A 24477-nucleotide genomic window follows, 5' to 3' on the forward strand; every position below is an offset into this window, starting at 1 on the left:
TCCAAAGTCAAAAATGTTATCATCTCAAAGGACAAGTGCAGCGGATGCACGGGGACACCACCAAGCCATTCCAAGTCACCACCAGGTCTCCTCCAAGCCACTCTCCATTCTGACTTGGAATTATGTTGCCATTCTTTCACTATTGCTGGGGCAAAATCCTGGAACTCCCTTCCTAACAGCACTGTTTGTGGTTCAAGAAAATGGCTCACTGGCAATGGCAATTAGGGATGGATGACAAATTCTAGTCTTGCCAACGATAGAAAATAATTGACAGAACATGATGCAATATTACATTTTAACTTAATTTTGTGTTTGTGACTGTGTTTAGCACTTTGCATTCCTGAAGGTGTTGAGTCTTTGCTGGAATGTGGTTCCATTGTCACTGATTGCTTTCCAGTACCTCAAGTGTTTTGTTTTTAGCTTTTAGAATGAGTTTCATCTGTAAGATGCATAACAGTTAAATGTGAAGATATTCTCATCTGATCTCACACATCTATGTAATCCAGAGACAAATTTGACTTGGGAGCAGGAGTAACCATTCAGCCCTTTGAGCCTGCTCTGCCATTCGATAAGGTCATGGCTGATCTGATTGTGCTATCAAGTCCACTTGCCTGTCATGCCCCATAAGCCCCGACTCCCTTGTCTACCAAAAATCTATATAGCTCAGCCTTACATAAATTCAATGATTCAGCCTCCACTGCGCTCGAGGGAAGAAAATTCCACATATCCTGAGAACCTCTAAGAGTGAAGAAATTCTCCTCATCTCTTTCTTAAAATGAAGCCCACTTATTCTTAAACTGTGTCCCATAGTTTTGGTTTCTTACCGTTCCTATTTCTTATATCTACCCTAACTGATTCTACATCTTGCATTTCGAGCTAAGGTTATCTCTCACTCTTGTACTAATGTCACCCTGATAAACAAAAGTACCCCAGCGTCTTTTCCTAACTTTGTGTCTTCCCGAAATGTCAAATACTCTTCAATATTCAGGCCCTAGTCTTGATACCTAGCAACTATGTGTCTACAATGGCTATCAGATCATTCATATTTATTTTTACCCATGCTAATAATTCATTCATTTTGTTACAAATGCTGTGCACATTTTGATACAATGCCTTTAAATCTGTCTTTTAACCATTTTTGCAATCTCTGGCAATATGTGTCTCACTGATGTGCTCTTAACTTTGTATGCTCTGTCCCTTCCTACGACACTCCAGTTATAATTACTCAAATTGCATGTCTGCTCTATTACCTTGTCATTTCCTTTTGATTTACCACATCTCTTCTCACATGACCCCTTGCCCATTATTTAATTTTATGCACTCTCTACCACCCTAGTTATGCAACTCACCAGAACACTAGTCCTACCACAATTTAGGGGAAGACTATTTCAATGTTACGTCTCCCACTTTCCCCAGTACTTATACCAGCACTGTGGAGCCTTCTGTACTTAAGTAGCTCAGCCGGTATTCTGTCCTATCCAGGTTTATTCCTTGCTGCCAGGGGTTCATCCAAAGTGAATGTAATTGGAAAGAAATTCTGGACAAATTGTCCCTCTCTGGCACAGAGATGTTAAAGCCATTCACAGCGACAAATTATCACCCAGTCTGAGAATATCTAGCTAAGTCTGTGTTTCTCAACTGAACACGATGTGGAGTTGCCGGTGTTGGACTGGGGTAGGCACAGTAAGTAGTCTCACAACACCAGGTTAAAGTCCAACAGGTTTATTTGGTAGCACGAGCTTTGAGTGTTGTCCCTTCACCAGGTGAGTGAAGAGTTCAGTTCACAAACAGGGCATATATAGACACAAACTCAATTACAAGATAATGTTTGGAATGCGAGTCTTAACAGGTAATCAAGTATTTACAGGTGCAGACAATGTGAGTGGAGAGAGGGTTAAGCACAGGTTAAAGAGGTGTGAATTGTCTCCAGCCAGGAAACTTAGTGAGATTTTGCAAGCCCAGGCAAGCTGTGGGGGTTACAGATAGTGTGACATGCACCCAAGATCCCAGTTGAGGCCGTCCTCATGTGTGCGGAATCAGTTTCTACTCAGCAATTCTGCGTTGTGTGTCATGAAGGCCGCCTCGAAGAAGGCTTACACGAAGATAAAGGCTGAATGCCCTTGACTGCTGAAGTGTTCCCCGACAGGAAGGGAACACTCCTACCTGGTGATTGTTGAGCAGTGTCTATTCATCCGTTGTCGTAGCGTCTGCATGGTCTCGCCAATGTACCATGCCTCGGGACATCCTTTCCTGCAGCGTATCAGGTAGACAATGTTGGCCAAGTCACAAGAGTATGTACCGTGTACCTTGATGGTAGTCTCACGTGAGATAATGGCATCCGTGTCAATGGTATGGCACGTCTTGCAGAGGTTGCTGTGGCAGGATTGTGTGGTGTTGTGGTCACTGTTCTCCTGAAGGCTGGGTAGTTTGCTGCGTACAATGGTCTGTTTGAGGTTGTGTGGTTGTTTGAAGACAAGTAGTAGAGGTGTGGGGATGGCCTTGGCGAGATGTTCATCCTCATCGATGACATGTTGAAGGCTCTGGAGAAGATGTCGTAGCTTCTCCGCTCTGGGGAAGTACTGGACGACGAAGAGTACTCTGTCCGCTGTGTCCCGTGTTTGTCTTCTGAGAATGTTGGTGCGGTCAAGCCCTCCGTATACACAGGATCTGCTCAGATGAGGAGGATCACAGCAGACACCTACAGATGCTGAAAGATGCCCTCGTAAGAACAGGATATGGCGCTCAACTCATTGATCGACAGTTACGACGTGCCACAGTGAAAAACTGCATCTTGGGTTCATGTCACACTATCTGTAACCCCCATGACTTGCCTGGGCTTGCAAAATCTCACTAAGTTTCCTGGCTGGAGACAATTCACATCTCTTTAACCTGTGCTTAACCCTCTCTCCACTTGCATTGTCTGCACCTGTAAAGACTTGATTACCTGTTAGGACTCGCATTCCAATCATTATCTTGTAATTGAGTTTGTGTCTATATATGCCCTGTTTGTGAACTGAACTCTTCACTCACCTGATGAAGGGGCAATGCTCTGAAAGCTCGTGCTACCAAATAAACCTGTTGGACTTTAACCTGGTGTTGTGAGACTACTTACTCAACTAAACACACCAGTATGTTGCTGAAAGGAAGCTGAAGTTTTTTATTCTACTATAAAAGCAAATAATTATTAGATCTTTCTTTTAAAGATGAGAAAATAGCCTTGTAAAATTCCAGTGATTGGGCACGAGTATAATAAAGTTATATTTGTGAAACTACAACCACTGGCAATAATTTTGCCAAGTACTATATATTTTCAAAGCAGTTGATTTAGAACAAACCATGAGTGTCAGCTGTGACTCAGTTGTTAGCACTCTTGACTCTGAGTCACAAGGTTTCACGTTCAAGTCTCTTCTTTTTTTTAAGCAGAGCCTTGAGATCAAAGATGACTTGCTTCCACTCCGGTTCGGTTAGTTCTGAAATGGATGATGAGTCCGATGCATGATCTGCAGACTTTACTACAAGTGGGGCAGGTGGTGCTTGGAGTGTTGCATATGAAATTCAAGTTCCATCCCAAGGCTGAAGTACAAAAATCAAAGCTAATATTCCAGTGCATTTCTGAGCTATCCATAGTGTCCTGGCCAATATTTGTCCTTCAAACAACATCATAAGCAGATTAGCAGGGCATTATCACATTGCTGTTTGTGTAAGTTTGCTGTGCAAATTGGCAGCTGCGTTTCCTACCTTGCAGCAGTGACTACGTTTCCAAAAAAAAGCACTTCTATGGTTTTGAAGTACTTTGAGATGGCTGGTATTGAAAGGCGTGAAACAAATACAAGTATTTCTATTTAAAAAGAAATAAATTCACAATCTGTTTTGTAATGACGCAAGCTACAGATTTCATCAGGAACACAAAGGCATTTATTAACAAGGAAAAACTATACCGAGGCCGGCTGCCTCCCAGCTGCCCTGGAGCAGCCCACCGGCTGTCCTAGTCCCTGCATGTCTTCTATATGCCTTCTAGATGTCTTCTGCCTAAGGTAAGACTGCATCTCCAATGGTGGATCCCCACTCTCAGTCGTAATTATCCAGGGCAGCATCGTGGCACAGTGGTTAGCACTGCTGCTTCACAGCACCAGGGAACCATTTCTTGAGGGCTCCTTGATGAGATCTTGAGGCTTGCACATCCAAATATAAATATTTTTATTGGTAGGCTTTAATAATGCACAGTTCCAAATATAGTCTTGCATGGAACTCTTCCATATGGCTTGCTGCTGTTCCACTCACATGACCATTTCTGTAATCTTTTTCTGGTACATAATCTCAGTTTCTCTGAATGAATTGCTGATTCTGCTGTCAATTTCAATGTTTTTACCTCTGTTATGTATTATAAACCAATTCATCTCTGTGTTATATGTCAAATGAAAATATGGTGACATCATCAGAGACTTTAGGAGATTTCCCCTTTCTTTCATCCTAGATTGCAAGCAAGCAACACCTATCTAATAAAGCTCCACAAATGAGTTAAGCAAACCTCTGTGTGGCAATCTTTTTATTCTTTCATCTTTGTTGTTAAAGTGAACTGACCACTTTAATATACAGCAGTAAAGACAAAATTGGCAACAAGGATGGTTTTCCAGTAAAAATAGTCAGAAGAAACAATTCAGACCTGGACCTGGAGTCAAGGGTCGGCTTTGCGGAGACCACTCCACCATTGATTGAAGTGTGGTAAACTTGACGATTGGAAATTAGTTTTTAGCCTTTGCCAAGGATGTACATTAATTCAAAGCAATTAATTTTTCACAGGAATGTTGGTGTTGAGAAAACAAATGTCATAATTGTGGCAAGAAAGATCACATAACAAAGGCTTGTTGGACCAGACAAAATCCACAAACCTCAAAGATGGGTGAAAACAAGAAAGTACCCAGACTCTACAAAAAAAGTCTATAGAATAACTGAAGACAATGAAGATTCCTCGGAAGACATAGTGTCTACGGAGATTCAACGAACTAAAACTCTGGGTCTATCCATAACTGAATGGGAACAAAATTAAAATGGAAGTAGATACGGGAGCGGCTGCATTTCTTTTATTTTTCAAAATTTATATGAATGAAAGCTCAAGAACGTACCGTTAAAGCCATCTAATATAATCCTGAGAACTTACACCAAAGAGGTAGTTCCTGTGTTCCAGTGTTTCACGTTTGGTGAAAGGGAATGCTGCACTTTTCAGAAGAATCTGGTTAAACAAAATCAAACAAAATTGGCATGCAGTTAATCAATTGGTTGATGGAAAGAACATATTACTGAAACTCATAGTAAAATACAAGAATGTATTTGAAAATACTTCAGGGAAAATGACCGGAGACAGGGCATGACTTAAGATAAAATGTGATAGCAACCTAAAATGCTTAAAGGCAAGAACTGTGTCTTGCTCTATCAAACCCAAAGTTGAAATGGGACTTGAAAAATTAATCAAAGATAGAGTGATCGAATCTGTAACCACGGGTGATTGGGCAACTCTCATCACCCCTGTCATTAAACTAGATAGTTTTGTAAGAATTTGCAATGATTTCAAAATGACGATAAATCCATTGCTGTATGTAGACCAATACCCCTTACCATTGATTGAGGACCTATTCACTGGATTGTCTGACAGTCAGTAGTTCAACAAGATAGACTTGTCCCAAGCATACCTCCAAATGAATGTAGCAACTGAGTTGTAACTATTGTTACTCACAAAGGATTATTCCCATGTAAACATCTACCATTTGGGATAACATCGGTGCTGGCCTTATTCCAAAAGTCAATAGATAGAAATCCTCACTTCAAAAAGAGAATTTGTAGAGTCGTTATCTGAAAGGCTAGCATCTAACATTCAAGGTTTGGAAAACCCTGAACCAACGGCACGATTGAGTCAAATGCATATTCTACACCAGTTGAATCAACAGCATCTGCAGAAGCTGAAAAAGAACCAACTTTATCAGATGATGTACCTGAGCCATGTGGTGAACAGACTATTGAGAACGTGAAAGCAAAGACTCCTGAATAATGGATTCTGCCTAAGCGGAACAAATGTCCGCCTAAAAAACTCTCGTACTGATTGAATATATATATATATATAAACTGCATTTGATAAAATAATTATTGCGCATAATAAGAAGTTAATTTTAATTGTTGTACTAGAGTAAAAGGGGAGGGATGCTGCATGCTGGTACAGTGGTTAGCACTGCTGTCTCACAGTGCCAGGAACCCGGGTTCAATTCCATCCGAGAGTAACTGTCTGTGTGGAGTTTGCACGTTCTCTCTGTGTCTGCGTGGATTTCCTCCGGGTGCTCCAGTTTCCTCCCACAGTCCAAGGATGTGCAGGTTGGGTGGATTGGCCATGCTAAATTGCCCCTTAGTGTCCAAAGATTTGTGGTTTGGGGAATTAGCCATGGTAAATGTGCGGGGTCGCAAGGATAGGGCGAGGGGGTGGACCTGGGCAAGCTGCTCTTTGGGACAGTTGATGCAGACTTGATGGACCAAGTGGCCTATTTCTGCACTGCAGGGATTCTATGTTATGGGTTGTAAACCAATGCATCTGTACAGTATGTCACATGATTACATGGTGACATCATCAGAGGCATTTGGGAGATTTTCCCTTCTCTCTATCCTGGACTAAAAGCAAGCAACATCGATGTAATAAAGTTCCACAAACTGGCAAAGTAACCCACTGTGTAGCAACCTTTTCACTCTTTATCTTTGGTGTTAAAGTGAGCTGACCACTTTATTTCTTCAAGCTCTTATTTTCCTGATTCAATTCTTCACTGGACTTGTTGTTATTTTCCAGTTGCTTTTCATGGAGTTCAGTTTTTTCTACATTGTCTCATTAACTTTTCCTACTTAACCTCATTTTGTCAATTTTTACAACTTTTTTCAAGTATGCTCTCAGTCATTTCATTGTTTTAATGTTTTCTCTAAAAGTTTAATTATTTTTGCTGATTCCTCTTTATGTTCAATAGGTCCTGGTTTCTTTCAACATCTTGAGTTCCTCTGTTTCTTCCAGGGTGAATCCATCATGTTCTTACTGGACAGATACATTTTATAACTGGAATATTCATTTCTACTTGTCTTAACTTCAGCTAAACCCTTTTTGACTGAACTGTTGGTCGGGTCCGTGTCCGACAAAGTGTTGACTTGTTTCAATTCTGCAATTCTCTTATTGTCCTTCATTTGGTCATTTATTGTCTTTTGTTGCCCTCCTTCCGGGCTCTCTCTGCGCCCTCCTTCTGGGGTCTTTATTTCCTTCTCTGTGTTTTTGCATTGCTTCTTCGCTGATGTCTTGTGTTGCTTATGGACATTTGGTTTTAGAACCCAAAAGAGAAAATGCTGGAAAATCTCAGCAGATCTGGCAGCATCTGTAAGGAGAGAAAAGAGCTGATGTTTTGAGTCCAGATGACCCTTTGTCAAAGCTAAAAGGCATAGAAAGTGGGAGATATTTATACTGCAGGGGAATGAAAGATGAGTCATAGCCACAGAAACTAAGGGAAAAGACTGCTAATGGCTATCCACAGAGAGAATAAAGGGTGTGAATGGCCAAACGGCAGAGAAGCTAAAATGAAGATGTTGGGGGGATGGATGGGACAGAGGTAAGATTTAGAAAAGGAGAAGCAAAGGGGGAGAAAAGGGAAGGGAAGGGGGATAAAGTAGGGGGAAGAGTTGGGAGGGGGGGGGAAAGAAAAATGAAGAGAGACAATAAAGAAATAAAAGGTATAAGACAGTAAAAAATTAAATAAAATAGAATGAAAATAAAGGGGTCGAGGTGGGGTAGAGCAAATCATCTGAAGTTGTTGAATCCAATGTTGGGACCGGAAGGCTGTAAAGTGCCTAGCTGGAAGATGAGATGCTGTTCCTCCAGTTTGCATTGAGCTTCACTGGAACATTGCAGCAAGCCAAGGACAGACATGTGGGCATGGGAGCATGATTGTGTGTTAAAATGGCAAGCAACCGAAAGATCAGGGTCCTGATTGCGCACAGACCGAAGGTGCTCAGCAAAGCGATCACCCAGTCTATGCTTGGTCTCTCCGATATAGAGGAGACCACATTGGGAGCAGCGAATGCAATACACCAAATTGAAAGAGGTGCAAGTGAAACACTGCTTAACCTGGACTGAATGTTTTGGACCTTGGGTGGTGAGATTAGAAGAGGTAAAAGGACAGGTGTTACACATTCTGTGATTGCATGGGAAGGTGCCATTTGTTTAGAGTTGCCATCTTTTTGGGTCTTCTCCAAATCTCCTGTCTTTTGCCCTCTGTTCCTGCTGCATTAAATGTATTATCTCTTTAAATGCATTCCCCACTTTAAGACAGTCAACCTTTTTTTAAACTATCAGCAGCTGCCAGTTGTGTGTGCTTTTCCTGTGCTTTTCAGGTTTTGGTGCAGGCCCCCCTTTGAACCTTTTGGAGGTAGATCCTCCTTTGAACCTTTTTTAAAACTTCTCCTTTTTGCAGACAGAAAATTCTCTTAGCAACTTTTTCTTTCGCTGGCCATTTGGAGAGTCTGTTCTTCTCTTATTTTGATGTGCTGTTTTTTTTGTCAATTTCATGGCAAGATCCCTTGAGATCCAAGGGACCATTTAAAAAACTTATTAGTTTTTCTTTTAGACAGGTTGAGGACTTCTCTCAGTGAAAGGACCGCTACCCAGAGCGACTCTGGAGCCTGGCAATCTTAGCTTCTTCATGGACCGTGTGGATTTTGCACATTTGTCACGTGTCTGTATGGGTTTCCTCCAGGTGCTCCGGTTTCCTCCCACAGTCTAAAGATGTGCAGGTTAGGTGGATTGGCCATGCTAAATTGCCCCTTACTGTCCCAAGATGTGTAGGTATAGCATCCACATAGTGCAGAAGGAGGTTATTCGGTCCATCGTGTCTGCATTGACTCTCCAACGGAGCATCTTACCCATGCTCACCTCTGCCCCATTCCCTTCATTTTCCACCGCCCTGGAAACCAAGCTACAATTCCCTGAAGCATGTTTTTTTCTATTTTTCACTCAAAACACTGTCTTTTAAAGAAATAAAATTGCAGCAACTTTTTGTCCTTTTTTAAAAGTGTAAGTTCCACAAGCTTTATTAGTAAGGGGAAACTGTACTGAGGCTGGCAGCCCCCTGGCTACCCTGGAGCAGCCTACCACTGGCCCCAGTCCCTACATATCTTCTGCCGAAGGTCAGACTCACCTCCTGGGGTGATTACCCACTCAGTTCCAAGTGGTCGCTCAAGCCAGGTAACGCTCTTCTGCTGTGTTGCGCGTAAATGGATAATCGCAACACATTTTAAGCAAGTTTTTTAAAGATTAAGTTTATTTATTAGTGTCACAAATATGCTTACATTAACACTCCAATGATGTTACTGTGAAAATCCCCTAGTCGCCACAGTCTGGCGTCTGTTCGGGTACACTGAGGGAAAATTTAGCATAGCCAATGCACCTAACCGGCATGTTTTTCAGACTGTGGGAGGAAACCGGAGCTCCCAGAGGAAACCCATGTAAACACAGGGAGAACATGCAGACTCCACACAGACAGTGATCCAAGCCGGGAATCGAACCTGGGTCTCTGGTGCTGCGAGGTAGTATGCGAACCACTGTGCCACCAATGCTCTGGTTAAAATAGGAGGTGGGGTGGGTAACAGAAACTGTTGGAAAGATCCAGGTTGTACTTGTGGAAGGAGAGGGAGAGGATTGCATGTGATGGGGCAGGTTGGCAGCAGGCGATGGGGCAGGTTGGCATCAGGCAATGGGGCAGATTGGCGGCAGGTGATGGGGCAGGTTGGCAGCAGGCACTTGGGCAGGTTGCCAGCAGGTGCTGGGGCCGGTTGGCAGCAGAGGCTGGGGCAGGTTGGCAGCAGGCAATGGGGCAAGTTGGCAGCGGGTGCTTGGGCAGGTTGGCAGCAGGTGCTGGGGCAATTGACAGCAGGTGATGGGGCAATTGGCAGCAGGTGATGGGGCAGGTTGGCAGCAGATGATGGGGCAATTGGCAGCAGGTGATGGGGCAGGTTGGCAGCAGGTGATGGGGCAATTGGCAGCAGGTGATAGGGCAGGTTGGCAGCAGCAACAGGTTGGCAGCAGGCGATGGGACAGTTTGGCAGCAGGCGATGGGGCAGGTTGGCAGCAGGCGATGGGGCAGGTTGGCAGCAGGCGATGGGGCAGGTTGGCAGCAGGTGATGGCAGGTTGGCAGCAGCAACAGGTTGGCAGCAGGAGCCGGTTGGCAACAAGCGCTGCATTGCTGCTGGAGATTGGCACTGGCGCAGCGACCGCCCACTTCCGGCTCTGACGTCAGGCAGCCTGAGTCACGGCGGGGCTGAGTGTTGTCCCGGAGCTGCCTGGAAGCGGAGAGTGAGTCAGAGAGAGAGCGGGGGCTGTGAGGGAAGATCACCGACCAGGAATACTCCGCAAGACATGTAAGCGGGCTAAACAAACAACCCCGCTCCCCATAACGGCCAGGTGAAGCGGGCCGCTCTCCCCAGGGACGGCCTCAGCAAACTGTGCGGACTGGCTTCAGATCAGCGGAGAAACTTAGTAACCGGAGAGACCGGTGGAGCAGGCCGCGGACAGCAGCACCCATTTCCAGAAGCTTCTTCCTTCAACACCTCCCGGGAAACATTTCTTACCCCCCCACCAACCTTCTTACCTCTTTGATTTTCCGGAGGGGGGCAACCGAAGGGAGAAAAACAAACATCCCGATTATAAATGCGGTTCGGACCCAAAATGATGCCAGTAAGTTTATTTATTGGGAAAATGTGGAAGCTCCAGAATCGTAACTCGTCGCCTGTTGATTATTTTTTTTTGGGGGGGTTGATTTTGTCGGTTGTGACTGCAACTTCTCGGTTGCTGCGTACCGTGTGGGTCGCCATTTGAAGATTTTCGTCTCCTCTCTGCAACGAATTGTAAGGAAAATGACTTCAACAAATCAGTCCCGCAGTTTTCCTTTTTTCTTTTGAAGTTTGTGTCTCCGTCCTCCCGCCACCCCCCCCCCCATCCAAATTATTGAAATAATGCCCACTTCACGTCAAAACATTTGATCTAAATGGTACTTTTAAGAATCTGTTGATTTATTTCTTTTAACGCCCTCTCCCAAATTTTGGAAAGAGAATCAGTTTGTCAGCTGCATTCACTAAATCTCCAGCCCCATTACTTTTTAAAATGTGGTTCTGATTATGTTCCTATATGTGATTTCTGCATGCGAACATTTAGATTATCAAAATAACTTGACCCGTATATATAATTTGCAAAGCACGCATAAGAGTGAGAGCTTTAAAAAAGCCACTCAATTATTATAATTAGGATGTCAATGCTATTTTACCACCCCATGTCTCTTGTTTAAACCTTGTATATTAACATTTGGGTTGCTGGCCTGAAAGAAATACTGAGTTTGATTGTAAGGGAGAAGACTTACCATTGGAAGAGTTGGTCAAAATTTATGGATTATTGATGAGGATAGTACTCTTGTCCTACATTTACATAAACTGTTCAGAAAAACATGGTTGCAGACTGGCAGTAAAGCTAAGCAGCTTTTTGGGGATTAACGTATGATTTGATTACTTTCAGTGTGAATCTCTGTAGGGAGATTTTTTTTGTCAATATAGTTGTATATACATTGTGTGTTTGTGTGCACTGCACCTGTGGAGCTATAATTTAGGGTGTATTTATGTTGAAGCTTTAGTTTCTGTGAAAGGTTGACACATTGCATTTGCAATGTAAATCCAGAGTCAGGGCCTACAGTGAGTGGAGTGAAGCGGTGTGAGATTTCCCACAGAGGTACCTGTGTTAGAGTGATAGAACTGATTTTTGGGGTGGGAGTAACTTGGATTTCCTGGACCTCTTTTGTACATCTGGTTTAATATTGAGAGCAAAGATTTCTCTCCCTCTGCTGTTTTAATCATTTAAACATCTAACTGTTGGGAAAGAGAGCTCTGTTGATCTGATGTCTTGAAATCAATAGTTATGCATGCTATATTGACCCATGGCAATATAAACCAAGATGTGGAGATGCCAGCGTTGGACTGGGGTAAACACAGTAAGAAGTCTCACAACACCAGGTGTCCAACAGGTTTATTTGGTAGCACAAGCCAGTGGCTAGTGGCTTGTGCTACCAAATCTTTGTAATATATTGTAACTTTTCTTATTTCACTGTATACATATTGAAACTGAAGCTTCCAAATTGTCTAAATACAAATCCATAAATGTTCTTCATCAGTATTATCCAGTAATGTAATTGACACGATGTTGTCATTTCTCTTCTCGCACTAAGTGGTGTACAAGGCAAAATATCATCTGCTTCCATCGTTAGTTTTTCCTCGAACAGGTCACTAGCCTGTCGCCAGAGGCTTATATTTTGAAGGGTGCCACCTGACAACAAATGTCTGACCAGGAGTCTCTCCCATTCTTACCATTGGAATGTGTAGGACGGATTTTGCAGGTTCATACTCAAACCTCATGTTTCTCGATTGTTTATATAAGGATCCCAATACTGACCTCTGGAGAAGACCACTACGAAGCTTCCTCCAGCCTGGAAAACACCCATTGACCATTATTCTCTCCCTCTTATTAATAAGTCAATTTTGTATTCACATTGCTACTATCCTTTTCATTCCATGAGCGAAAACCTTTCTTGCTAGTCTGTTGTGTGGTATTGTATCAAATTCCTTTTGAAAGTCCATGTACACCACATCAACCGCATTACTCCCATCGACTCCTTCTATTAACCTCTTCAAAAAACTCCAGCAAGTTAGTTAAACATTTCTCCTTAGGAAGAACCTGCAAGGATTTCTATCAACCCACATTTTTCCATGTGACTACTAATTCTATCCCAAATAATTTTTCTAGCTTGCCCATCACTGATAAATATGTTAGGCATGCCTGTCTTAAGTTGAATGTGATATCCAATTCATTGATTTTTGCAATAATGCGTTGACATTGTGGATTTGGGCAAGTTTCTGAAGGTTGCATCGATAACTTGTGAAATAGCACAAAACTGTTTTTTGACCCACAGTTCAGGCTTGTTAACTGCACAAATTAGTGTCATTGATAACTGATCTTAAAAGCCTATAAGTGACAAACTTAAACTAGTGTGTTCAAATATGTTTTTCCTGTTTAAGTACTTTTGTGATTGAATCTAAGCCATTTATCCATTTTGCTCATTCCATTGTCTGTTCCACATCCTAACCAGATTTTTGAAAGCTATCTTCTATTGCGCATTGGTATTCCCTATTTATCTTTGAATTAGCAAATATACTCATTTTGTTTCCAATGTCAACGTGCCTTCCATTCTATTAGTTTTGTTGATTTACTGCTTCCTCCTCCTATCAAGTGTTCACTTGTGATGCAGTTTATCAAAAATCTTTTGCGCAATTAGACATCTGTTTTGTTGTCTTTATCAATATTTTAAAAGTTAAACTTGTTGAGCCATTAGGCCAGTGGGTGTTTGGAGGTGGCCCAGATCAGGACAACTGTATCCTAACTAGAATCGGTTTCCTTTTTGTCATTAATGTGGTGATTTTTCTCTGACAAGTATTCTGACCACATAAAGTCTTACTTAAAGGAATTTTATTTCTGAGATGGTCTAAACTCACCTTGTAAAGGAAAAGTTCTATAATAAACCTCAACACCTTGAATTATGGAATGGTTATAGCAAAGAGAGAGGCCATTTGACCCGTCATGTTTGTGCTGACTAGCAACTCGGCTAGTCCCGTAGACCTGCAAATGTTTTCTCTTTAGATGTCCAGTTCTCTTTTGAAGGTCTTGATTTGCCTCCACCATCTTCCCAAGCATTGCATTCCAGATCATAACCACTCACTGCATAAAAAGGTTTTTCCTTCTGTCACCATTGATTCTTTTGCCAGCCTCTGAAATTGCTATGCTTTGATTCTTAAACTTTCCACCAACAGAAACAGGTTCTCCTGAGCTACTCTGTCCAGACACTTCTATCAAATCCCTTTAATGTTTTATTCTCTAAAGTGAACAGCCCCAGCTTCTCCAGTCTATCCAAATAACTGAAGTTCCTCATCCCTGGAATCATTTCTGTACCCTCCCTCATGTCTTCACATCTTTCTTAAAGTGTGGTGCCCAGAATTAGACACTACTCCAGTTGAGACTGAACCCATGTTTTATACAGGTTCATTGTAACTTCTTTGCTTTTGTACTCTGTTGATTTATAAACCCCAGGGTCCCTTATGCTTTACTAATTGATTTCTCAACCTGCACTGCCACTTTCAATGATTTTACAATGGTCTATTTCTGTGCCATATAACCTTTCATCCCAAATAGCTTGTGTTGGCGTTTGCTGCAGTCAAACATCCTCGTCATTCCTCATCTGACTCTATCTTTGTAACCCTCATTTCCCTTTCCATCATGCTTGCTCCTAAATGCATCTAAAATATTCCCCCCAATCACTATCTCTAGCAGCAAGTTCCGTCTTCTCATTATACTTTGGATAAAGGACTTCCTCCTGATTTCCATATTAAACTCCTTGGTGATTCTCTTGTATTGATGGTCTCTTCTCCGCAAAGTGAAGCATTCTCCTCTTGTGGAATCTCAGCAGATTTTCTTCGCCATCTGCTCAAGTTGATTCTATTTACCAATTTGTATAGACTGGACTGGACTTCAGTTGTTGTACAGTTTCTCCTATTTTTCCTAATCCCTGCTCAGTCTCTTGGCCTCTTTGACGCAAAGATAGTGTTCCTGAGGTTGTTTTTTATTCCTACTTGGAATGTTGGTGTTGGTGGCAAAGCCAATATTTATTACCCCTTCTCAGTTGCCCTGAGATGATTACAGTCTTTTATTGAGGGTCTTAAAAGATGAATGGGAGGTGAACAGGGGAAGTGTTTGGGGAAGGATTTGGATGTTGGCTTTTGGAGCTGAAGGTATGGTCACCAATTGTGAGTTGAAAGGAGGGAGGAGACGTAACTCTCCAGAGTAAGAAATTTAAGGTGGAGATTTATTTATTTATGGTGTCATGAGTAGGCGTACATTAATAATACAATTTATTTACTGTGAAAATCCCCTCTTCGCCACACTCTGGTGCCTGTTCGGGTGCATTGAGGGAGAATTTAGCATGGCCAATGCACCTAATCAGCATGTCTTTCGGACTGTGGGAGGAAACTGGAGCACCAGGAGGAAACCCATGCAGACACGGGAAGAATGTGCAGGCTCCGCCTAGACAGTGGCCCAAGCCATGAATTGAACCTGGGTCCCTGGCACTGTGCTAACCACTGTGGCACTGTGCTAACCACTGTGGCACTGTGCTAACCACTGTGGCACTGTGCTAACCACTGTGGCACTGTGCTAACCACTGTGGCACTGTGCTAACCACTGTGGCACTGTGCTAACCACTGTGGCACTGTGCTAACCACTGTGGCACTGTGCTAACCACTGTGGCACTGTGCTAACCACTGTGGCACTGTGCTAACCACTGTGGCACTGTGCTAACCACTGTGGCACTGTGCTAACCACTGTGGCACTGTGCTAACCACTGTGGCACTGTGCTAACCACTGTGGCACTGTGCTAACCACTGTGGCACTGTGCTAACCACTGTGGCACTGTGCTAACCACTGTGGCACTGTGCTAACCACTGTGGCACTGTGCTAACCACTGTGGCACTGTGCTAACCACTGTGGCACTGTGCTAACCACTGTGCCGCCTTATGGCAAACCTGGAGGAGGTTAAGCAGTCCTTAATACTGTGCTGATCTCTTCCTCCCAAATTCAATTTGTTTGAAACTATTTTTAGTATTTATAATAAATCATTCAATTTTAATACAAAACAAAATATTAGCAACAAGAACAGAATTTCTCGTGCATATAAACTTATTCTGCAGTATTTTAATATTGTAGTGTTCAGACTGCTTGGAGATCAGAGTTCATCCTAAAGTAAATTAACTGACTGCAGATGTTCATCTTTAAAACCAAAACCATGATGCTTAAACCGTGCTAGGTGTTGGCAACATTATTGATTTGCATTATAATGCAGAGTTTAATTTTTACATTCAAGTGACTTCCTCTCATAAGACATAGTGTGTAATATCCAATCTAAGCATTCACTGCAGCATACAGCATACAATTTTCTGCGATTATTTCCTTTTTTAGTAAACAATGAGTTCAATCTAGAAGTAGGATTGTAACATGCAAATGTCACTTCAGATTTCATTCCACGTTATTGAGAAATTCATAATTTTCATGACATTGGTTGCTGCATATGACGAAACAGCCGAAGGTACTGGATAAAACAAAGGCTATGGGCCTGACAACATCCTCGTTGTCGTGCTCCAGAACTAGCTGCACTCCTGGCCAAGTTGTCCAGCTCAGCAACAACACTGGCACCTACACAACAATGTGAAAAATCGTCCAGGTGTGTTCTTTCCACAAAAAATACAAATCTCATCCAATCAATTACTGTCCCATTAGTTGATCCTCAATCACAGGCAAAGTGATAGAAGGTGTCAGCGAGAGTGTTATCAAGTGCCATTTGCTGAGAAATAACCTGTTTATCATTGCTCTGCTTGGGCTCTACCATGGCCACTCTGCTCCAGAAGTCAATACAGCTTTGGTCTAAACAGAGCTGAAATCCAGAAGTCAGATGAGATCAAGGCAGCATTTAATCAAGGAGTCTGGGAAAATTGAAGTCAATGGGAAATGGGGGGACACTCTTCACTGGCTGGAATTGTACCGAGCACAAAGGAAGATGGCTGTAGTTAGAATGATTGAGTTATAGAATCCCCAAAGCATGTCCTCCATCTACAAGGTACAAGTCAGGAATCCGCTTTCCTGGATGAGTACAGCTCCAACAACACTCAAGAAGCTCAACAGCATTCAGAACAAAGCAGCCCACTTGATGAGCACCCCATCCCCCACCACAATCGTGAACTCCCTCCGCCACCAATGCGCAGTGGAAGCAGTATACAATCTACAAATTGCATTACAGCAACTTGCCTCTTTTAACAGTAGCTTCCAAACCCTGATCTCCATCACATATCGAAGGACAAGGGGAACAGATGCATGGGAACACTGCCTGTTATATGTTCCCCTCCATGCCACACACCATCATGACTCCAACTCCTTTACTCTCACTGGGTCAAAATCTTGGCACTTGCAACCTAACAGCAGTATAAGTAGAACTACACACATGGACCGCAGTGGTTGAAGAAGGTGGTTCACCACCATCTTTTCAAGGGCACTTAAGGTCAGCATTTTTTTGTCCATCCCTGCTAGTGTGTCTCGTGAGCGAATTGGGGGGTGGGGGAAAAAGGGGAAATTATTTGCTTTGGTATCTCAACAACTGAATTTTCATTCTCAGGACTGGGTGTGATTAGGAGAATAGGAAAATACCAAAGTGATTTTGATCACCTGGATTATTTTGCATAGATGGAGGCAGTGACAACCTACTCTTAATTCAGATGATGAGTTTGAATTTGTAGCAGTTTGGAAATTTTGGCAGGAAATTCCATTGTATTATATTGCTTAAACTAAATTGTTGGATATTTCACATATTTTTGCGCAAATTGACATTGAATAATCAGAAGTACACCAAATATTGTGGAGGAATTCAGGTGTTGTAGTATGAAAACCTATGTTTAAAGAAGATGGAGCACTTTTGCATATAAGTAAAAATTATTGGAAATACGATCGGTATTTATGGAAATGTTATTGAAATGTGTAGTCTTGAACTCTACAAATTTTGTATTTTTATAACTGAATGAATAGCATAGCTACTTTACTCCTAACAGTTTAAAAACTGACTTGATTGATCAAAAGCAGTTTAGATCAGCTTATAGTTTTTGTTTACCTGTATAATTTGCCAGTAACACTGCTGATTTAGTTTCCTTGAGTAAAATTTGGCAAAAGTTCATGTATTTTAAATGATGAAATAGTTTAAATAATTAACATTCCACTATGTATGATGAGACCTCGATAATGCTGTATGTGGACTTTCTTGATAAGGTGCAGTGACTAATATAAGGCTTGTTGCAAAATTGGAGTGAAGTATTTGCCTTCCAGTTCTTGGGTACTGTACTTCAGTTTGTTCATTTATTGTATCATTGTTCTGAGAAAGTGTTTTGGGTCACTGTGATTTGTTTACTTTTCTGCTTGTACATAAATATACATAAGTTTTACAAATTGCATGGGAAGCATCTTAACGTTTGGGGAATTGTAGAGGAAGCAGGGTGTGAGATGGTTGCTAAGTTTTTATTTGTAATAGGCCAGTTCGAATTCCCTGCACATTGCTTTTGACCTTGGTATGGTTTGTAAACTTAGCTGCAACTGTTCAAAGATTTGTTTCCAAAGTTGTGTGATAATGCACAAGAATTTGATGCATGATCTCTTGCTGATCAAATTTAGATGACTGAACTGAAATAGAGTAAATTATTCTTTTCTGGTTTGCGCTCAACCTATATGCTTTTTGAAGTCTCACAAACCAGGTTAAAGGCACCACTCGCCGATGAAGGAGCAGTGCTCTGAAAGCTCGTGATTCCAGATAAACCTGTTTGACTTTAACCTGGTGCTGTGAGACTTCTTACTGTGCCCACCCCAGTCCAACGCCAGCATCTCCACATCATATACACTTTTTGTACAGACTTCTAGTACAGTAGCTAATTTAGAGGTATAAAATTTGTACACTACAATAGCTTTGTCACAATAATCGGTATTGAGATGGATACATCTCAGACCAAAGTAGCCTTTGGTTTTTATGCAAATGTATGCACTGGCATCAGAACTAGGATTTGATGGCTACTTTCCTAAGTTTTTAAGAACCTGTTGGGCTTTTTGATTTTCATTTTCTACCTTATTTGGGAAAGGGAGAAACCTTAAAAGGCTGTATAACATCATAACTCCAATCAAAGGAAGTTTAGCTTCAGTTTGGGGTGCAAGCTTTCCTGTGGCTGAGGAATACAGTGATCCTGTAATTGTTCACCAAGTACATATTTTTTTATCATAACCCCACCTACACAACATCACTTCCTGTTTTCTTACCCAGCTGTGTGTTGGTTCATGTGAACAGTAAACTTGGAGGTCAGGCCTTGCAGAGGTAACTGGAAAATCACTTGTTAAATGAATAGCTTTTTAATAAAAATTGAATCTATTGTAGAAAAGTTTTTTAAATTGCGATGTGGTTGTGTGTTTTGTGGAATGGATTTTATCTCTCCAAACCAGATGTAAATATTTTGCAAATCATAGTATATGCGTGATGTCTGTTGTGCAGAAGATAATCACTGCAAGTACAGTGCCTTCAGACTCCAAGGGGGAATGCTGCTTGTGCACTGATCTCCTCAATAATAATGTGTGGTTGTGTGTACAAGCCGATAGCTATTAACATCACTTTGGTAAAGAATTGCACTGCTGCTGAGATGTGGCTTGTAAAAGAAGTGCACAAAACCAAAATATTTATCAGAAGCCAGCAACAAGAAGTTAATGTCATGAATGAAAACTAGAGAAATGCAAAAGGCAATCTCCAGGAAATGAAAGTGATTCAAGAGTTAAGGGAAAAGTATACACCAGGTTGTTATGTGATTTGGTGTTTCACCAGATATTTGGTTGTTTTTTTGTAACTTTTGTTTTTAAAACAGATACAAGCCAGAAAACATTTTCATCAAGCTTGAATTTGGGACACAAATCTGAGGGATTTTCTTTTGCTATGAAATGAATTTTTAAATGATAAAGAATTACTTTGTTAGATAATACATTAAACATATTTGTGGCTTCATTTCAAAGTACGATCTTCTATGGTAGAATTAAACTAATTTGACCACAGCCAAGATGGAAATTTTGAACAATTGATTATGTGAATGGGCTTGTTGACATCCACCAAAAACTACCAGGGGAACAGGCACATTAATTGATTGTGCGGACAAGGTTCATAAACCAATGCAGCACAAAGGTTGAAAAGAGCATTCAAATCAAATCAAGGAGACCTTGAATGGCACTATGTTAATGTACAATTATGTATTTTCAATTCGGGTATTGCATTCAAAATGTCTGCCATTCCTACAGAGATGTATGTAGCTGCAGGATGGCCTTTTTAACTGTTACCCCCTCACAGTTATCTAACAGCTTTGATGTAGTGAAAACAATTTTGCATGAGGAAGATAGCAGCGGACTTGAGGAGGATATGGACCAACTGATGAAATAGGAAGACAGTTTGCAGATAGAAGTTAATTTTGTACACAGCAGTGATAAGGGATACATTTTGAAAGGAAGAACGAGGGAAAGCTAGATGATGTAAATGCTACAATGCAGGAGTAGAGAGGTCTGATGTGTATGTACAGACACACTTGAAAATGACAGGATAAGTTAAAGCTGAGTTTTTTAATGAAGAAGCACATGTGGCCCTGACTTTATAAATACCAAAGCAAGAAAGTTGAGCTTTTTTAAAAAAATAATTCATTGGTTAGGCTTCAACTGGATTACTGCGAATCACTCTTTCGGCATAACGTCAAAGCCATTTTTGCAAAAGATGGAGAAGGGATTTGGTAGCATTAGACCAAGTGTGAGGAGCAGTTATGTGGAAGATCATCCAGCTGAAATATTAACTCTTTTGTGCTCCTTATTTGCTGCCTGTTTCCAGCATATTCCACTTTTATTTCCAGTTTGTTTAAATTCAAGTGCCTATATGTATCCTGCTGTGCAATAATTTCCACTTACCCATCACTTCTATTTTTAGTTACCTGCTCCACCATCTATCAAATTTAAATTCCTTGTCGTCTTTTCCAAATTCACTACGATCTACGATATATTTAATCCGTTCTTGGGTACCTTCTCTAGCCTTGCATTCTCTTATGTAGCCTTTGAACAGAAGAGCATAGGAATTGGGAGCACAAGGAGTTCATTCAACCTTTCAAGTCTGTTTCTCCATTCATGGCTGATCCACCTCAACTCCTCCTTCCTATCTTCACAAATTATTTTAGTGGTCAAAAAATCTATTGATCCTTGTATTGATTACACTCAATGGGTGAACATCCATAGCTATCTGGCATTGAGAATTCCAAAGATTCACAATTGTATCAAGGAAGACATTTTTCTTAATCTCAGTCCTAAATGGCTGATTTCTTAGACAGACTGAGACTGTGACCACTAGTTCTGGATACCCCAGCCAGAAGAAACAGCCTCCCAGGATACTGTCCATCATGCTTTGTGGTACCACCACTGTACTAAATAAGTTAGACTCAAATCAGATAGCAACTCAAAACTGGGCATTATCAGTTACAGAATTGCATTCAACCAAATCTGTAACCTCATGGCCTGGCATATCCCTTGCTCTATCATTAAACCAGGGGACAGATCTTGGTTTAATGAGGAGCATAGAACAGCATGGTGGCAAAAGCAGCAGCCATACCTACAAGGTGCAAAACGGGACTGCATGCATGTAAAACAGCTGAAGCAACATGCTACAGACTGAGATAAGTGGCCCCACAACCAGTGGATCAGATCAAAATTCTGTAGCCCTGCCAGATCCAGTTGTGAATGGTGGCGAATAATTAAGCAACTAACTGGAAGAGGAGGAGGAAGCTCCAAAAACATTCCCATTCTCAATGATGGGGGAGCCCGTAACATCAGCACAAAAGCCAAGGCCAAACACTCGCAGCCATCTTCAGCCAAAAGTGCCGAGTGGATAATCCATCTTTGCATTGTCATTGATGCCAGTTTTCAGAAAATTCCACTCCATGTGATAGCAAGAAATGGCACAGACACAAGCTATGGGCCCAGGCAATATCCTATAAATAGTACTGAAGACTTGTGCTCCAGAACTAGCTGTGCCTCAGGTCAAGTTATTCAATGCATCTACCAACAATATGGAAAATTGTCCAGGGATATCCTGTCTACATAAACAGGTCAAATCCGGCCAAATATAATTCCAGCATTCTACTTTTGATCATTAGCAAAGTGATGGAAAATGTTGTCTTCAGCACTATCAAACGGCACTTACTGGTAAGCAGCAACCTACTTCCCTGGGCTACTCGGCTCCAGACCTCTTTACAGCCTTGGTCCAAACATAAGAAGCCCTCAAGAATCGGGCGGAAACTGTCCCACTGGTTGGAGTCATACTGAGCACAAAGGAAGATGGTTGTGATTGTTGAATAATAATTATCTCTGCCCCAGGACATCACTGCAGGTATTGCTCAGGATCATGTTTCCTTCAAGCCGTAATTGAACCAGTGACCCGAGCTTGTCAGTTTTAGTCATCTGCAGTCCGCTTCCACTCTACCAGCTGAGCTATCGAATGGGAGCCCAATAATGTCCTGGGCCCAAACATCGTGAGCTAATTCATCAATGACTCTCCTTCCAATGTAAAGTCAGAAGTGGGAATATTCATAGTTCGTTGTAGTGTTCAGTTCCATCTGCAGCTATTCAGAGACTGAAACAGTCCAAACCCACATGGAGCAAAACCTGGACAGCATTCAGGCTTGAGCTGATAAATAGCAAGTGATATTTATGCCACTCAAGTACCTGACAATGACCAACTGCCCTTGATATTCAATAGCAATACCATTGTTCAACCCCACATAGAGGAAAGAGTCGAATTGGACCTCTCCGGAAGGCTGCTGCTCCTGACTCGACATCTATTCCCAAGCCATCAGGAGATGCGTCAATGCCAAATTCATCAGCCACACTCATAGGACAGCCCCAAACATCGCCCAAGCACAACACAATGCCATTCGTGCCCTCAAAACCAACCGCAACATTGTCATCAAACCAGAGGACAAAGGAGGGGCCACTGTCATACTGAACAGAATGGATTACTGCAAAGAAGTGTACCAACAACTGAACAACCAGGCACACAGACAGTTACCTGCAAAACCGACCAAAGAACACACCCGCCAACTCAACAGACTGATCAAGACCTTTGATCCGGACCTTCAGAGCACACTCCGTGCTTTCATTCCACGTACTCCCCACGTTGGAGATCTCTACTGCCTTCTGAAGATACACAAGGCCAATACACCCAGCTGTCCCATCGCATCAGGCAATGGAACCCTGTATGAGAACCCTCTGGCTATGTCGATGGCATCCTGAAACCCATCGTGCAAGGAACCCCCAGCTTCTGTTGCGACATTATGGACTTCTTACTGAAACTCGGTACCCATGGAGCAGTTGAACCAGGAACACTGCTCGTCACAATGGACGTCTCGGCACTCTACACCAGCATCGCCCACAATGATGGCATTGCTGCAACTGCCTCAGTACTCAACACTGACAGCTGCCAGTCTCCAGATGCAATTCTACAAGTCATCCACTTCATTCTGGACCACAACATCTTCACCTTCAACAACCAGTTCTTCTTCCAGACACACGGAACAGCTGTGGGGACCAAATTCGCACCTCAATATGCCAACATCTTCATGCATAGGTTCAAACAAGACCTCTTCACCACACATGACCTTCAACCGATACTATACACTAGATACATCGATGACATTTTCTTCCTTTGGATTCACGGCGAAGAATCACTGAAACAACTACATGATGGCATGAACAAGTTCCATCCCACCTTCAGAATCATCATGGACTACTCTCCAGAATTGGTTGCATTCTTGGACACACGCATATCAATCAAGGAAAGTCACCTCAGCACTTCACTGTACCGCAAGCCCACGGATAAACTCACAATGCCCCACTTCTCCAGCTTCCACCCGAAACACGTTAAAGAAGCCATTCCTTACGGACAAGCCCTCCATGTATACAGGATCTGCTCAGATGAGGAGGAACGCAACAGACACCTACAGATGCTGAAAGACGCCCTAGTAAGAACAGGATATGGCACTCGACTCATCGATCGACAGTTCCGACGCGCCACAGCGAAAAACCACACTGACCTCCTCAGAAGACAAACACGGGACACAGCCGACCTACTACCCTTCATCCAGTACTGATCCAGAGCGGCGAAGCTACGACATCTTCTCCGGAGCCTTCAACATGTCATCGATGAAGACTAACATCTTGCCAAGGCCATCCTCGCACTCCCGCTACTTGCCTTCAAACAACCGCGCAACCTCAAACAGATCATTGTTCGTAGCAAAGTACCTAGCCTTCAGGAGAACAGCGACCACAACTCTGCCACAGCAACCTCTGCAAGACGTCCCGGATAATTGACATGGATGCCACCGTCACACCTGAGAACACCATCCACCAGGTACATGGTACATACTCATGCAACTCGGCGAATGTTGTCTCCCTGATGCGCTGCAAGAAAAGATGCCCCAATGCATGGTACATTGGCGAGGCCGTGCAGATGCTACGACATTGGATGAACGAACACCGCTCGACAATCACCAGGCAGGAGTGTTCCCTTCCTGACGGGGAACACTTCAGCAGCCAAGGGCATTCTGCCTCCGGCGGGTAAGTGTTCTCCAAGGCGGCCTTCAAGACGCACGACAACACAGAATCACCAAGCAGAAACTGATAGCCAAGTTCCGCACACACGAGAACGGCCTCAACCGGGATCTTGGGTTCATGTCACACT

At 42.5% G+C, this 24477-nt stretch overlaps 1 protein-coding gene across 3 annotated transcripts in view; it reads left to right on the plus strand.

The window, feature by feature from the left end:
- Window positions 1–10312: 10312 nt before the first annotated feature.
- Window positions 10313–24477, plus strand: part of LOC144504393 (apoptosis-stimulating of p53 protein 2-like) — a 74571-nt gene continuing 60406 nt past the window's right edge. For all 3 annotated transcript variants that reach the window (XM_078229642.1, XM_078229644.1, XM_078229643.1), the window contains exon 1: window positions 10313–10742. In XM_078229642.1, coding sequence (XP_078085768.1) covers window positions 10716–10742 — 27 coding nt within the window. In that variant the 5' untranslated portion in view covers window positions 10313–10715. The remainder of the gene's footprint in view (window positions 10743–24477) is intronic.

The sequence above is a fragment of the Mustelus asterias genome, chromosome 15 (genome assembly GCF_964213995.1).
Source record: "Mustelus asterias chromosome 15, sMusAst1.hap1.1, whole genome shotgun sequence".
NCBI classification, from domain to species: domain Eukaryota; kingdom Metazoa; phylum Chordata; class Chondrichthyes; order Carcharhiniformes; family Triakidae; genus Mustelus; species Mustelus asterias.